The 17,404-nt window shown below is 45.6% G+C and overlaps 1 protein-coding gene across 2 annotated transcripts in view; it reads right to left on the bottom strand.

Moving 5' to 3' along the window:
- Positions 1–4,118: 4,118 nt before the first annotated feature.
- LEMD1 (LEM domain containing 1) overlaps positions 4,119–17,404 on the bottom strand; it is an 81,632-nt gene continuing 68,346 nt past the window's right edge. For both annotated transcript variants that reach the window (XM_040423974.1, XM_040423976.1), the window contains one exon: positions 4,119–5,605. In XM_040423974.1, coding sequence (XP_040279908.1) covers positions 5,338–5,605 — 268 coding nt within the window. In that variant the 3' untranslated portion in view covers positions 4,119–5,337. The remainder of the gene's footprint in view (positions 5,606–17,404) is intronic.

The raw sequence follows: 17,404 nt of genomic DNA, 5'->3' as shown, positions 1-17,404 counted from the left end.
GGGTCACAGAAACCCTTTAAACTAAAGCCTCATTTACACGTCAGTGATCCACAGGCACGTGCTGTACGTGTTCTCCACTCTATTTTGTCTGTGTTCGCAGAACCCTCACCTCCATTATAGTCTACGGATCCGTGTAGCATGGATCATTAGGAAGAGGTGCTTTGAAAATTATTTTTCAGCTGTTCAGTTTCACAGATGAAACATGGATGGTACACAGACAGCATAACGGACCCAACACAGATTCTTCACGGATGCATCACTGACCACCCTCTCACGGATTTGAGCACGGACATGTGAATCAGGCTTAAAGGGGTTATTCAAGACTATTAAATGCCCAGGCCCCTCACAATGAATATACTTACCTCGCTCCCCGCGCCACCAGTGGCAGGCGGGGACACTATGGAGGCTTTCTCCCACTCACTGTCTGCCATTTTCTGCCTGCTGGTTGCAATTGTACTTTTCAAATGGCACCATTTAATATTGCATACAATGTAGTGGGACGGTGGAATTTGGGGGGGGAAGGGGAACAGCCCCCTTCCCCCCCAAGTTTTATGGATTTCGTTTTTATGGAGTTCCCTATGCGGTAAAGCTGACATGTTAACATAATTCTGTGGGTCAGTATGATCACAGCAATACCACTTTTTTTTTTTTTTTTTTTTTACAGTTCTTGTGTTTTAATACTTTCCAAAAAAAAATAAAAAATTTATAATTTTTTTTTTCTCTGCATTACCATATTCTGGCCCCCATAACTAATGTTGAGCGAAAGGTGTTCAGATTGGTCCATACAAACCTGATTTGCTTGAAAACTTTACAATCTCTCTTCCGTAGAGTGCTAAAAAGTAGGGTCTCCACTGAGGCATTGAAAATAACGCAAAACTTGCTTCGTCTTGCGTCTATGATGTTTACAGTTCAGTTATGCACATAAATTACTGTTTTAAACTGGAAGCTGAACTCGGCTTTATTAGGGTCCATTCACACGTCCGTAAGTGTTAGGCGGATCCGCAAAACACGGACACTGGCAATGTGCATTCCGCAATTTGCGGACCGCACATCGCCGGCAGTATAATAGAAAATGCCTAATCTTGTCCACAATTGCGGACAAGAATAGGACATGTTCTATTTTTGGGCGGAAACGGAAGCACGGATGCGGAAGTGCGGATCCACAAATGCGAACAGCACATTCCGGCCCCTTTGAAAATTAATGGGTCTGCACCCGTTCCGCAAAATTGCAGAACGGATGCGGACCCATTTTGCAGACGTGTTAATGGACCCTTAATGAGCGTAACGTCAGACGCAAGACGAAGCAAGTCTCACACTATTTGCTGCAAGATTTTCAAGGCCTCAGTTGGGCCCATACATTTTAGTGCACTGCAGAGGAGATATTGTAAACAAAGTTTTCAAACTAATCACGATTTGCTCAAGCCAAACTTTTTATATTTACATCTGTGGCTCTTTTTAAAGGGATGATCTGTACTTTTATTAAAAGGGGTTGTCTCATTTTCGCAAATGGCATTTATAACATACAGAAAGTTAAAACAAGTGCAGGCTTTTCTAGGGGTTGGGACCACAGGAGAGCGCATAGCCCAGCACCTTTTTCTATAGTGTACAAGCACAGCCACTGCTGATGGATTACAGGGTGGTCATAACCCCTGGAAACAAGCAGTGTATAATGTGATGGAAAAATTAATCTAGCCAGCAAAGGAAGCAATATGGATAATAACAATTCATTAGTAAGTGCCTTGTATTAACTTTCTCTACATTAGATGCCATTTGCTGAAGTGAGACAACCCTTTTAACACCATATTGGGGTGTGTATGACAATGATCACATATTACTTAATTTTCTTTTAGGAGGTGAAGCAACCGAAAAATGGAGAATCGATCATTTTTTTCCCCTCATTACGCCATTTTATCGTAAAGGAGCCTAATTTATGACGTACGGACTGCCGTAAAGGAGTCTAATTTATGATGAGGCGTATGTTGGCTGTGCAGGACTACTTTAGAATTTAAAGAGGACCTTTCATTACAATAAAAAATCTAAACTAAGTATGCTGAAATGGAGAGCAGCGCCCAGGGATCTCCCTGCACTTACTGTTATCCCTGGGCGCCGCTCCGTTCTCCCGGCATAGGCTCCAGTATCTTCAGATTTTCGGCTCAACCGGGAGGAGCCTGCTCTTGTTCTGCTGGGAGTCTCCTTCTCAGGCTATGAGCTGAGCACTGCGATTGGCCAGCGCTACAGCCTGGGAGAAGGAGACGCCCAGGAGAACAAGAGCAGGCTCCTCCCGGTTGAGCCGAAAATCTGAAGATACCGGCCCCTATGCCGGGAGAGCGGAGCGGTGCCCAGGGATAATAGTAAGTGCAGGGAGATCCCTGGGCGCTGCTCTCCACGTCAGCATACTTAGTTTAGATTTGTTATCGTAATGAAAGGTCCTCTTTAAGGAGAGCTAGATGCAGTACTTCGGAAAGTTCAGGACCCTAGCACCTAGAATTTTTTTTTTTAATTGTTGGCACTGACAGGGTAAGGGTGGTGCAGAGGGCATTTTTATGGCCACTATGGGGGACTATTATAGATACTGGAAGCTTTATATGAAGGGGCATTAGATCTATATTGAGGGCACTGTGGGGTAGACAAAATATATACTGAGGGCACTGCAATGGTTAGGATCATAAAAAAAAAAAAAAAGCCTATGAAATTCATGCTTTTTAAAAAAAACTGATGCACAACGGCTGTTAAAAACCGATAAACGGCCAGGAAATGGATGTACACACTGATGCAAAATGGCCACTGACGGACCCACAGACTTCAATGGGAGTGTCATCTGCAACACGGACCAAAGTAGTGCATGTATTTTTGTTTTTTCAAACAAGGACTATATCTTCTTTATTAGCCCTTTAACTGTAGGCCTCTGAAAGTCAGCCACAGGGTATCCGCTGCAACTGCTCATCTGCTTTCTGAGTTTTTCACAAGGTGCAAAATTAATTGAGGAGTTTTTTTAGAGAGACTTATTGGTATAGACACAAAGGTAAACCAACACTTTATAAAATATGATTTAAAAGGCATCTGTCAACAGATTTGTACTTGTGAAACTGGATGACCTGTTACATGTGCAGCTGACAGCTGAAGGCGTCTGTGTTGGTCCTATGTTCATGTGCCCAAATTACTGAGAAAAATTGTCGGATGTAATGTACTACTACACCTAGTCTGCACATTAGTAAAAGAGACTTATTTATTGATACCAACTGGCCTGGTCATTGACTACACCATTCGCCAGATATTGCAATTGCCCTGCACCCAGACCGACACCTATATCACAGGCACCCCCAACTACCACCAGGTGCTTCAACTCCCAGCATTGCACAGAGGGAAGAAAGGGTGCACCCTTCTGTCACTGCACAGCCCTAGGGAGCACCAGAGGGAGAGACTACCGCTGTGACCTGCTAGAACCAAAACCACCTTCTGGACCATAACTACTACTGCCATCGTCTGCTCACTCCTCCCGGGCTGCTGCAGATACGCTGTGGATTATTCATCTGGATTTGCCAGCAGAATATCTGCAGCAAAGTGGATAAAATTTTAGGAAATCTCAAAAAAATCCATTTTTATTTGTGTAATGTATAGGGGCAGTGATACTGACCATTTTTGTAATATACTATAGTTATGGAAATCATAAAGTGGTCCATTTTGAGCCTTAGCAACACTCCTCTGTCTTCTGTTTACATAACAGACAGTATTAGCAAATCTCCAGTTATGTAAACAGAAGACAGAGGAGCGTTGCTAAGGCTCAAAATGGGCCACTTTAGAGCTATTTTTTTAATAGAAATGTATGATTTCAGTAATTAAAGTAGATTACAAAAATAGTCAGCATCACTTCCCCTATACATTGCACAAATAAAAATAGAAAGGCAGTTACACTTTAAATTCACAGCATGTCAGTTCTTTATGCAGATATTTACCATAGATTTCACCACTTTCAGTAAAGCCGGGTGAAATCCGTGGGGAATCTACATGTAATAAATTTCCGATTTTGCTGTGAATTTTTACCAGGATGTGTGGACATACTCCAATGGTGACAACTTAGATTATTCTTCTTTAGTAAAAACAAAAGGAGGCAAAATAAACACAGCTTTATTTAAACACAGATAAAAATAACTTAACATGAATATAACAAGCCAAAACTGCTTTGGGAGGAAAAACACAAACCCAGTGGCTTAAAAACAGTGCACAACAATCCAAATTAGCAGCAAAGAACTGATCCCCAAAAGAACTGTGAACACATCTACCGGTCTTCACCTCTGTAACTGTGCTGTATTGCATAACACTGCCATGCAGAAACTGTGAATGCTGAATGGGTCAAGCATTAAAGCAACGGTAACCTTTCATTGAATTGAACCTTGTTTATCACAGCTATGACTTGCTACAAATATCTTCCATTTAAAAGTTAAGAGGATGTGGAAGACAGTATTAAAAGGGATTGTCTCAATAAGACAAGACTAACCCCCTATTCATAGGGGATCCACCACGGGAGTCAGATTGCTGTGGACCCTGCCATTAACGAGAAAGGGGGCCTGTGCTCCCCTTTTGAATGGAGCGGCAGATACGCACGAGTGTCTACCGCTCCATTCAGCTGTATAAAACTGCTGGAGGTCGGCAAGTACAAGTGCTCGGCAGACATGAATGGAGCAGCTGCGCGCATGTATGTCTGACGCTCCAGTTGAGCAGGAAGCATGGGCCCCCCCAGTGGTTGGACCCCAGGGCCCAGCAATCAGACAGTTGTCACCTATTCTGTGGATACGGGATAAGTCGCCTTAGTGAAACAACCCCTTTAAAGACGCAATATCAGGTCTTACCATTTAGAAATCACAGCAATCAAGGTATTTTTTTTATTTTTAAAACCAGTGACAATCACATTAGTGTTGTTTTATATTATTAGCAGTTGTTGACATATATGCAACCAATATACAGAAAGAAACAGAAGCCACGCTTATCACTAGTTATATCTTGGAAACCACATACCTTTATTGTCTAGACTGTATTAAGAATTGGCAGGGCTCTAGAATCTCCCTGGAACTGTCCTTTAAGTCAAAGCCATTATTACAGAACAGCATCTCTGAAACATTCAAAGCGCACTTCACTAAAATAATTCAGTGATCCATATATGACAGCAGACCTGGTGAGGAGGCTTAGCATTGATCAGACAGTAACTGCTGCTAAAAATATGCCACCAATTTACAAGAAAACATTATCCAAACTGAACAAAACAAGTATTGCAAAAAAGCTCCAAAACCTTCAAACCCTGTTCCTCAGAAAGAACAGAACCTATTACATGTACATTTTACCCTAGGGTTGGCGTCCTTCAGCAAGGTCTTCTGTGACAGAACCAAAAGGATTTTCTGGGCTGCGCTCCATCGTGATATAGACAAGGGCAATAAAGGCTACTATGATGAAGAGAACAATCTGAAGACGTACAGATACCAAGCGTTGCGGTTTTCCCTCCGTTACTGTCTCTTTAGACTGCTCCTGCATCCTGGCTCTAGTTGCAATATCATCATATCGAAACTGAATGGGACGGCCAGCGGCCCCTTTTATAGGCTTCCTTCGTGTAGCACTGCAGATAAATGGGATTGCAGAAAAATGTTACTTCCTAAATAAAGCACAACCATTTACAACAAAAATAAAAATCTTAAAGTACGTTCACACTTGCGGCAGAGGATTCCAGCAGGCAGTTCCGTCGCCAGAACGCAAACGGATGGCATTTGTCAGACGGATCCGTCTGACAAATGCATTGAAATGGTGTCATCCGGAAAAATGGATCCGGCATTTATTTTTTTCATAGATTTAAAAATTGGATTTTTTGTACTCACCGTAAAATCCTTTTCTCGTAGTAGGCATTGGGGGACACAGCACCATGGGTATATGTCCAACTACCACTAGGAGGCACTAGACACAAAAAGTGTTGGCTCCTCCCCGTTGGGCTATACCCTCTCCACAGACACTAGGCAGCTCAGTTTGTACCAAAAGCAGTAGGAGAGAGAAAAAAAGCAAGGAACCAACAACTCCCGTACCGGGAAAGATCAAGAGACCAGCCCGGAAAATCGGAAGTAAAAACATAGGGTGGGATCTGTGTCCCCCAATGCCTACTACGAGAAAAGGATTTTACGGTGAGTACAAAAAATCCAATTTTCTCGTGCATGGCATTGGGGGACACAGCACCATGGGACGTCCAAAAGCAGTCCCCGAGGGTGGGAAAAGAACAGCCATGCCACCAGTTGGGTATATAGGTGCAGGAGAACCATGTGACCCAACAGGAGAAAACACGGAATGGGCAAGAGGTTCCATAACAAGGAAGAAACCTCAAGGAAGAATCAGTGAAGACTGTCAGCACCCCAGGAAAAATGCCTGGAAGAAAATCCCAGATGAAAGAAGGCGGCAAAAGGGAACACCGAGCTCAGCCAAGGGCTGGAGAAAAAATTAGGACAGCACCGCGTGTTGGGACTACCTAACGCTCTAAATTGTCTCAGACCCAAAGAGCGAAAAAACCTGTGGCCAACCCCTGACAGGCCAGGGGAGAAAGGAAACAAGTACTGGAAGCCAAATGAGTGAGTGAAGCCATAGCAAGGCTCACATGTGAAGGGAGCAGGTCTCCCCTCACCGCAAGGCAGGTGATGAAGTTAAGCGCCCTATTTAAAAGGCGAAAACCCAAGGCTGTTAGAGGAAACCGCCAACCCTTGGAGAAGGAGGGGGTTGTAGGTAAAAGCCAGGAAAAAAGAGTAAGACCTGCGTCCCAAAAACAGGAGACGAGGCTCGAGCCTCTGAAAACAAGATATCACTGTGAAGCGTAAGACCAGAGGAAACTCTGGGCATGTGAAGCATCAGGGAAAAAATGAACCAGATACAGGCCCAGGAAATCTCAGCAGGACACACTGGACTGAAAGACATGGAAGTAGAAGGAGAGTACTCCCAACAGCCTAAGGAGGAAAGGTTCTACAACAGGAGGAGGTCCCTCCCGAAGGAGACCATACGGCGGAATTGCAAACCGTAGCGCTAAACCACTCAATACCAGGTACTTGACGTAAGAGGATGGGAAAAGAGACACGAATCCCAAGAAGACCACAAGGCTATTGGAACCCATAAAGGGAACAATCAACCCAGGCCCCGACCCCCCCAAAAAAACGATTGTCATGCAGAACCTGAGTGGTCAAATGAACGGGGACAGGGACTCCAGAAAGGAGTACCCGGAATGGGCTCACAAGGAACCAGGAGCTGAACCACCAGAAGACAACGCAAGCCAGAATATCCAGGAAAGGAGAAATGAAACTAACATAGGGGAAGGGACATTGGCCATGGACAACTAGCCATTCCAAGAACAGTGACTAGCAAACTGTATACATTGTCCCAGAGAGGGCAAGTACAGCAGCCCGGGATGTACCACTAAATTGACAGACATCCATATGCATAAGGAATGCAGAAGTCGCCATGAAAAAGCCGGGTGAGACTACACAGAAATGTAGAAACCAGCTGCGACCGGCGTACTGAAAACTCCCAGGGGGGAGAAAGTACCTGACAGGTGCAAACGACGGCAAGGTCCAAGGGGACTGCCCCTCTGTCATGTAGTACAACTAAGCAGAGAATATAAGGGAATACCGAGAACACCTGGACCCAGAAGTAACTACGGGACCCTGTCCGATGCCAGAGCAATCAGCTGAAAAATTACCTGCCAGGCAGGTGTGTGGCGCTCAGTGGTTCTGTCCCTGACCAGTCAGGGAGGACGTCCAGCGACGAAAAATGCAGATGACCCCAGAAGGATTCCATGTGGCGGAGGACATCCAGCGATGACCGAAAAACTGCTGCAGCGGCCGATGCTCACCAGCTATGTGCCCCAACAAGGTAGAAGATCCAGTGGAGATCCCTGTACTCCACCAGGAATGGGCCACTCTGTAATAGGAAACAACGCGAGTACTCCTCTATAACATGGGGGAACGCGAAGCGCAGCATACCGTAGTACCTTATAGAGATGGCAAGAGCAATCCTAGCACAAAGGCCAACAACCACCTGGCCATGGTGTAGGGAGCATGGTTGTATGTGGACCACCCGGCAAATCAGAACAGATCAGCCATATACTGGAGCTACAATAAGTAGCACCAGACCGACAAGGTGGGGGTTGGGCTGGCCCACCCCTGCCAGATATGGTAACCATGCACATGCAGAACCAGGATGGCCTGTTGTAGACAGTGCCCTGAGAAGTACAAGGAGACCATTGAGCACGACAGATAACGGAGTGGAGATGTATGGAAGAACCAAAAGGGTGAAACCAACATCCGCAGCACAGATTAGAACCTGGGGGCAGAAAGCACCCAGTAATACAGAAACTGTATGGGCCACAGATTGCACCATAGGGCCCAGCACTTTGAGTAATACAACCACACGCCTAAAATATAGGGAAAGTGGATGCATGTCTAAGGAGAGTGGAAACATAGCCACAGAATCTGGGAATGCTACAGCATTTGGAGGGTACAGGTACTCAACCTGTAAAGTAGAAATATGGCTGCGTAGTGCAGAGATACGACCAGAAAGGTGTAATGGGTACAGCATCTGGAGATGGTAGACTACCTTTAAGATCGGAGCAATGTGGCCACATGGTGCACCCTAGAACCAGGGAGGTGCAACAGCTACCGCGTTAGCAATGGTACCTATATTCCGCCCGGGAAGGAGAAAATAGGGCCGCACGGTACCACAAAGAACAAGACAGGTGCACACTACAATCAGGTAGGTGAAATGGCAACTGAAGGAGGCCCTCTATTTCGCCTGAAAAAAAAAAGGAAAACAGGGCCGGATAGTACACCATAGAGCTCGACAGGTGTAACAGCTGCAGCATCAGAGACGGCGCAGGAACTCTATGAAGGGAGTAAGATGGCTGTTTGGTGCACACTATGATGAGGTAGGTGCAATGACCACGGCAATTGGAGGAGGCCTCAATATCTCGTCCGGTAAGGGAGAGAAAATGCCACATGGTACACCATAAAGCCAGACAGGAGCAACAGCTACAGCATCAGGAGATGGTGCAGGTACTCTACCTATGAAGGGACCAAGGTGGCAGCTTGGTGCCGACTAGAACCAGACAGAGGCAATTCTACGGCAATTGAAAGTGGCCTCTATATCTCGCCCGTAGGGAGAAATGTTGCCGCATGGAACACAATAGAGCCCGCCAGGGGTATTGGCTACAGCATCGGAGATGGTGTAGGTACTCTACCTATGAAAGGGAGCAAAAAAGTCTGGGAACAGACAGGAGCAATTGCTACGGCAATTGAAGGAGGCCTGTATATCCCGCCCGGAAGGGAGAAATAGTGCCCCATGGAACACCATAGCGCCAGCCAGATGTATCGGCTACAGCATCAGGAGATGGTGTAGGTACTCTACCTATGAAAGGAGCAAAGTGGCTGGGAACAGACAGGTGCAATCGCCACGGCAATTGAAGGCGGCCTGTGTATCTCGCCCGGAAGGGAGAAATAGTGCCGCATGGAACACCATAGAGCCAGCCAGGAGCAATGGCTTCAGCATCTGGAGTAGGAGTAGGTACTCTACCTATGAAAAGGAGCAAGGCGGATGGAAACAGCCAGATATAATTGCTTTTCCTTACCAACCTACAGGAGGCGCTTGCCTAGAACAGGGACCCCTGTTATGAGGTAGAGTGGCGAACACCAGCACCAGGATGGGGACCCGGTGGAAACACTCTCAAATGTGTAGAGCATAGCCCCTGGTATAGGGGAACCAGGAAGGCTTGTCAGGTACAGCCTATGGCAGTGGTGCAGGTACCCCCCTGTTAAGGAGAAGGCGTACGTACCAGAGACACCAAGTAGGTGACTCATTATGCTAAACACGGGGACGGCTGCCTTACCTGTGCGGTTGAATACCTGTGCAGTCAGGGGAGCGCCATCCGAAAATCCACTAGAGGGGATACCAACCCTGGGTAGGAGAGGTTCCTCCGTGCACGTTAGTCTTGACCTCCCAGAGGGCTTCTGTATGGAGGAAGACCGCCTGATGCTCTGTTCCGAGGGAATCGGTGCAGAGGTGTCCCCAGAGGCAACGGATGGGGTGACAGGAAAGGATTCGTCACCAGCCTCAGGCCTGTCCTGGGGAGGACCCGAGGATGCCGAGGAGGGGTGGAATCCTGTTGAGACCACCCGAGGTTGTACTGTGAGCTACCCCTTGCCGGACCCGGTATCTGAGCATGCCTCATCTGCAGGGAGGACCCTGGGGAGGGCATAGGTGGCCGCAATTGGATAGGTAGCGGTCCAGCGACTCCGCCAGAGATTGGGAGAGTCGGACAAGGTTCCCATGGCTTTGACAAAGAGGGAGACCATTCAGAAGGGACCTACACAAAAGGATTTGGTCAGGGGACACAATGGGGTCTGGGAAGAGGTACTGCACACAAGCAGGGACAGGCCGACCGCATGGCAGCCTTCGTAGACAGGGGACGCACGTGAAAACACGTGGCGATCCGAGGAGAGGCTGGGAGAGGAGACCCTCATAGAGCAGCCAGCAGAGGCTGTCATATCTGGACCCGGATGCCATGTTGCCCAAAGAGGTGCTGCAGCAGCTATAGAGGCTGCAGGAGAAATGAAGCAATTGAGGAGGGGTGGGGGGGAACGACTTGAGTGATCCCTATGTACAGCTTTAGCTGCCTTCACACAGTACATAGGACAATGACTTAAAGGGGGTCTGCAGTTCCTTTAAAACTGAGGATCTATCCACTGGATAGATAACCCACATTAGACCAGTAAAGGGTGGAGGAAATAGCCCCTCCCAAGGGCCGGGCGGGGTCAGAAAAGCCCGGGAAGCAAGGAGGAGGGGCCGGGAAGATCGCGGCCTAGCAGGCCCAAAAGCCGGGGCCACGATTTATGAGGCGGCCGGGAATGGAGCGAGGGGGGCGGGGCAAATCGCGGCCGACCGAGGGGCCTCCGGACCCACAAAACTAGGTGAGGAGGGTAGGAGGGGGGAGCGACGCCTGGGGGTGGGCGGAACAGGGCAAACAGAGCACCTGGGAGTCGGGAATGGGCCATGGAAGATGAGGCCTAGTCCCTGCAAAAGCCGGGGACTAAAGTAGCGGGGAAGGCCCAGGAGAAGACTGTGTGGCCAGGGAGGAGAGAAAAAACCAACCAAGGGGGAAGAGAAAGGTGGAGGAAGATGGAAGCTTCCCAGGACCCCCAGCTAAGGTGGATCCCACCCCCCTGGCCACAGGAGGGAACCTAACCCTGGGGCAGGGACACAGGGACTATACTCACTATACTCACCATCTGATGTCTTTGGGCGCCGCAGGGTCACCCCTTCGGCAGACTCAACACGGGAACCGTGGGAATGCCGGCAAGCCACTGCGGATGCAGTCTGTGGGGACTGGGTGACCGGCGATGGTACAGAAGTACGCGCCCGCAGGGGGGGCAACTAAAGTGGAACACGATGGAGCCCCAGCCTGCAGCAGGTATAACGGTGGAGATCACCGAGACCTGCAGAAGAGAGAAAAAAAGGATAAAAAATAAAATAAAAAATAAACAGCAGGACCTGCAAAAAAAGCATGACAGGTCTGCCTCCTACGGACACTAGACAAAAACTGAGCTGCCTAGTGTCTGTGGAGAGGGTATAGCCCAACGGGGAGGAGCCAACACTTTTTGTGTCTAGTGCCTCCTAGTGGTAGTTGGACATATACCCATGGTGCTGTGTCCCCCAATGCCATGCACGAGAAAGGTCTGTGCATGCGGGGACCGGAAGAATGGATCCATCAATAAGGCACCAATACATTTCAATGGAAATGAATGCCCGATCCGGCATGTAATCAGGATCTTTGGCCGGAGAGAAAAATACAGCATGCTGCAGTATTTTCTCCGGCCAAAAAACGTAAGAGGGACTGAACTGATGCATCCTGAACGGATTGCTCTCCATTCAGAATGCATTAGGATAAAACTGATCAGTTTTTTTCCGGTATTGAGCCCCTGTGACGGAACTTAATACCGGAAAACAAAAACGCTAGTGTGAAAGTACCCTTAAAGAGGTTGTCCAAGTAGCTATATTATAGATCTAACACACCAGGATGCTGAACAATAAATAAAACTTGCCGTATCTTCTGTAGCCCCCTCATATCCACAACTGCTCTTCCAGTCCTCATATGCTTGAATTGCAGCTATGACATATTGTTTTGGTTGCTGCAGCAGCAACTTCCAATATGCCGCTGCAGCCAATCTCTGGCCTCAGCAGGAGACCACTGAGGCCAGTTATTGGCTGCAGTAGAATACAGGCTGTCACTGCTGCAGCCAAAACAACAAGTTGTGGCTGCAGCCTGGTGGAGAGGACAGAGCAGCACCACTGGATAGAATGGGGCTTGGGAAAGTAAATTTTACTTTTTGATTGTTTTAACAGCATCCCAGCACGTTACATCTATAACAACTCAAACAACCCTTTTAATATTGCTCCTAGCAAGAAAGGAAACAAAGCATGAATAAAGAAATATACTGATCACTATGTCAATATTCTGATCATATGCCATCTGCATTAGGTCAACATGTGTAGCTTGCTTCATTTCCCTTTTTTGTATTTTACTTCACAGTTCTTTTCTGTTAGACTACATTGGGCCAAGATGGAGGCCTTTATTAAAAAAAATATATTTTCTTGTCTTAATGTCTTAGCTATTGGATATTCATAAACACAGACTGCATCTTGCTTCCAGATCTAAGGTAGCTATCCTGTAAGTCAATGTTTGACCTTTTAAACAGGCCTTGAGACATGACTTGGATAATCAAGTCATCACTTCAGCTGTAGACAGCTGTTTTAGGCCTATTGCACACGACCGTATGGCTTTTTCAGTGTTTTGCGGTCCGTTTTTCATGGATCCGTTGTTCCGTTTTTTGTTTCCGTTTTTCCGTTCCGTTTTTTCGTATGGCATATACAGTATACAGTAATTACATAGATAAAATTGGGCTGGGCATAAAATTTTCAATAGATGGTTCAGCAAAAAACGGAACAGAAACGGAAGACATACGGATGCATTTCCGTATGTGTTCCTTTTTTTTGCGGACTCATTGACTTGAATGGAGCCACGGACCGTGATTTGCGGGCAGTAATAGGACATGTTCTATGTTAAAACAGAACGGAAAAACGGAAATACGGAAACGGAATGCATACTTTTTTTTGCGGAACCATTGAAATGAATGGTTCCGTATACGGAACGCAAAAAAAGGCCAGTAAACGGGAAAAAAAAACAGCCGTGTGCATGAGGCCTTAGGGCGATTGTTCCTCATCATTGCAGAGCAGAGAGTACTAGCTTAACTGGGTGAGAGGCCTAGGATAGGATTTGGGGGACACTTATAAGCCAGACAATGCTCCTCTGGAATTCTAGGAAGAGGGTATGTATGTTCGTGTATGTATGTGCTTAAAAGGTAGAACACTGACATAGTATGGTTACCTTACATCTGGTAGCATTAGAGGCAGAGCTTACTAAGAGCTTATTTGCATACCCTCTTCCCAGAATTCCAGAGGAGTATTGCCTGGCCTATAAGATGCCTCATGACGATTAGGCTCTCCATAAGGATATATAGTATACCCCAAATCCTGCATCTGGCTTGTGATATACAGTATTCTAACAAAAATGCCACATATGGTTAAGGTCCTTTTTCATAGTTGTATGCATGTTTCCATGATATATGCAAAATGCAGTCTTTGATCTGTTGCACTTTAGACACCAGTGGTGACCGATGGACAGCAATGACCTATAATGGTCCATCAGGTTCTGCCAAAGTGTCTGTCATTTTGATGGGAAGATAGTGCTCCATGCATGAATCTGTAATGGTCTGTTCTAAAGGAGCCTGCAATGCAGTCATAGCCTTAAATACATTATGCAAGGTTCAACATAGCATGTCATAAGTAATATTCTACTTTCTTCCTAGTTTGTTGACCCAAACCCTGTGTACACGGCTAGATTATAGAGTTTTGTTGAACTTTGTCCCCGTCAATTCAACTAGGTGGTCTTCCCTATTATTGCTTCTACTGATGAGACAGGTCAACAAATTTTTGTCCACTACAGTTGGTCCATACATTTTTATATTTTGTATGACTTCATAGTAAGAATCTTTTGTGACCCTATGGCTTCAATTAGGATAAAGATAGTAGACTTGCTCACCAGTATCAGAGAGGCTTAAAGGGGTTTTCTGAGATTTATATACTGATGACATGTCCCTCTGGATAGGTCATCAGTATCTGATCAGTGGCGGTCTGACACCCATGACCCCTCACCGATCAGCTATTCGAGAAGACAGCAGCACACCTGTGAGCGCCACGGCATTCTCTCAGCTTTTTCTAGGCCGAGTGACAACACATTCATGTGTCACGTGGCCTAGGAGCAGCTCAGCCCCATCCAATTCAATACCAAGCCCAGCCACTGTACAATGTACGGTGCTGTGCATCGTAAGCGGCCAGAAGGCAGCGCCGCTCACAGGAGTTGATCCGTGGGGGTCCTGTGTGTCGGACACTCACCGCTCAGATACTGATGACCTATCCAGGGGATAGATAATCAGTATAAAAATCTTGGAAAACCCTTTTAACTCCTTAAGGACCAGGCCATTTTTTGCAAATCTGACCAGTGTCACTTTATGTGGTGATAACTTTAAAACGCTTTGACTTATCCAGGCCATTCTGAAATTGTTTTTTCGTCACATATTGTACTTCATGACACTGGTAAAATGGAGTCAAGAAAATTCTTTTTTATTTATAAAAAAATACCAAAATTTGCCAAAAATTAGCAAATTTCCAAGTTTCAATTTCTCTACTTCTATAATACATAGTTATACCTACAAAAATAGTTATTACTTTACATTTCCCATATGTCTACTTCATGTTTGGATCATTTTGGGAATTACATTTTATTTTTGGGGGACGTTACAAGGCTTAGAAGTTTAGAAGCAGTTCAGGTCTGAAGTCACTTTGTGAGGCTTACATAATAGAAAACACCCAAAAATGACCCCATTCTAGAAACTACACCCCTCAAGGTATTCAAAACTGGTTTTACAAACTTTGTTAACCCTTTAGGTGTTCCACAAGAATTAATGGAAAATAGAGATACAATTTCAGAATTGCACTTTTTTGGCAGATTTTCCATTTAAATAATTTTTTTCTAGTTACAAAGCAAGGGTTAACAGCCAAACAAAACTCAATATTTATGGTTGTGATTCTGTCGTTTACAGAAACACCCCATATGTGGTTGTAAACCGCTGTACAGGCACACGGCAGGGCGCAGAAGGAAAGGAATGCCATACGGTTTTTGGAAAGCAGATTTTGCTGGACTGTTTTTTTGACACCAGGTCCCATTTGAAGCCCCCCTGATGCACCCCTAGAGTAGAAACTCCAAAAAAGTGACCCCATTTTAGAAACTACAGGATAGGGTGGCAGTTTTGTTGGTACTAGTTTAGGGTACATATGATTTTTGGTTCCTATATATTACACTTTTTGTGAGGCAAGGTAACAAGAAATAGCTGTTTTGGCACCTTTTTTTGTTATTTACAACATTCATCTGACAGGTTAGATCACGTAGTATTTTTATAGAGCAGGTTGCCACGGACGCGGCGATACCTAATATGTATACCATTTTTTTATTTATGTAAGTTTAACACAATGATTTCATTTTTGAAACAAATTATCTTTGGGCGATTATCTTAGGTAGAGTATGATTTTTGCGGGATGAGATGACAGTTTGATTGGCACTATTTTGGGGTGCGTATGACTTTTTGATCGCTTGCTATTGCTCTTTTTGTGATGTAAGGTGACCAAAAAAATGGCTTTTTTTACACCGTTTCTATTTTTTTACGGTATTCACCTGAGGGGTTCGGTCATGTGATATTTTTAGAGAGCAAGTTATTACGGACGCGGCGATACCGAATATGTATACTTTTTTTTTTTATTTATGTAAGTTTTACACAATAATATTTTCGAAACAAAAAAAATAAAAAAAATTCATGTTTTAGTGTCTCCATATTTTTTTTTCTTTTTTGGGCCATTGTCTCATGTAGGGGCTCATTTTTTGCAGGATGGGGTGACTGTTTGATTGGTACTATTTTGGCATACATACAACTTTTTTGATAACTTTTATTACCTTTTTTAGGAAGTAAGGTGGGCAAAATTTCAATTTCATCATAGTTTTTATTTTTTATGGCGTTCACTGTGCAGGGAAAGTACCATGACCATTTTATAGATCAGGTTGTTACGGACGCTGTGATATCAAACATGTGTAGGGAATTTGATTTTTTTCATTTTTAATCAGTGATAAATGCGTTTTTTTATTTTCACTTTTTTTTTTTTACTCAGACCCACTTGGTTCTTGAAGATCCAGTGGGTCTGATGTCTGTATAATACAGTACACTATATAGTGTACTGTACTGTATTTTCACTTTACAAAGTCTAATTAGCACCATGGACAGCCTCTGATCAGCACCATGGACAGCATGTGAAGGCGTCCGGTTGCCATGGTAACCATCACTCGCTGCCACAGCAGAGCAGTGAGCGTTGGGGAGAGGGGGGAGCTCTCTCTCTGTTAACCTCTTCCATACAGCGGTCCCTACGGACCGCGGCATGGAAAGGGTTAAACGCCTGACATCTGTGCCAGCACAGATGTCAGGCGTTTCAAGCAGACCCTGCAAACCGCTCGACCCCCCAGCACCGCCCTGATGATCGTGGCCCTCCCGCCCACACTGCCGCCCCTGCGCCCGCCGGCACATAACACAGAGGTTAAACATAAAATAAAGGCATTTTGAAGTTTCTGATCCCCGCGGGCTTTGACCACGGGGATCAGAAACCTCCTGAAAGCGCTGCAAACCGCAGGCCTGAATTGACCTGCGGTTTGCAGTGATCTCCGATATGGGGGGAGGGTCACAGGACCCACCTGGGTATTGGCCCTGGGTGCCTGCTGATTGATTTCATCAGGCACCGGGTTTCGATCACCGCCGGTCAAGCGGCGTTGATCGGAAATACATAGGACGTACCGGTATGCCCTGTGTCCTTAAGGACTCGGACATCAGGGCATACCGGTACAGCCTATGTCCGGAACAGGTTAAAGAGAACCTGTCACCACAAAATGCAATGCAATGCAATGCAATATGAAAGCAGCATGTTGTAGAGCAGGAGAAGCTGAGCAGATGGATATATAGTTTTGTGGGAAAAGGTTCAGTAAAACATGTAATTTATAGATTTATATCTTTTGCAGCCCCAACGGTACAGGGAGGAGGAGTTATCAGTGATTGATAGAATTGTGTGTACAAGTCATTTTTCACAGAGCTGCACATAAATGTATAAATTATAAGTTTTACTGAATCTTTACCCACAAAAATATATATCAATCTGCTCAGCTTCTCCTGCTTTATAACATGATGCATTC

Source organism: Bufo bufo, chromosome 3 (genome assembly GCF_905171765.1).
Source record: "Bufo bufo chromosome 3, aBufBuf1.1, whole genome shotgun sequence".
NCBI lineage: Eukaryota > Metazoa > Chordata > Amphibia > Anura > Bufonidae > Bufo > Bufo bufo.
The sequence above is the reverse complement of the archived record's forward strand: the minus strand, read 5'-3'. Positions and strand labels throughout refer to the sequence as shown.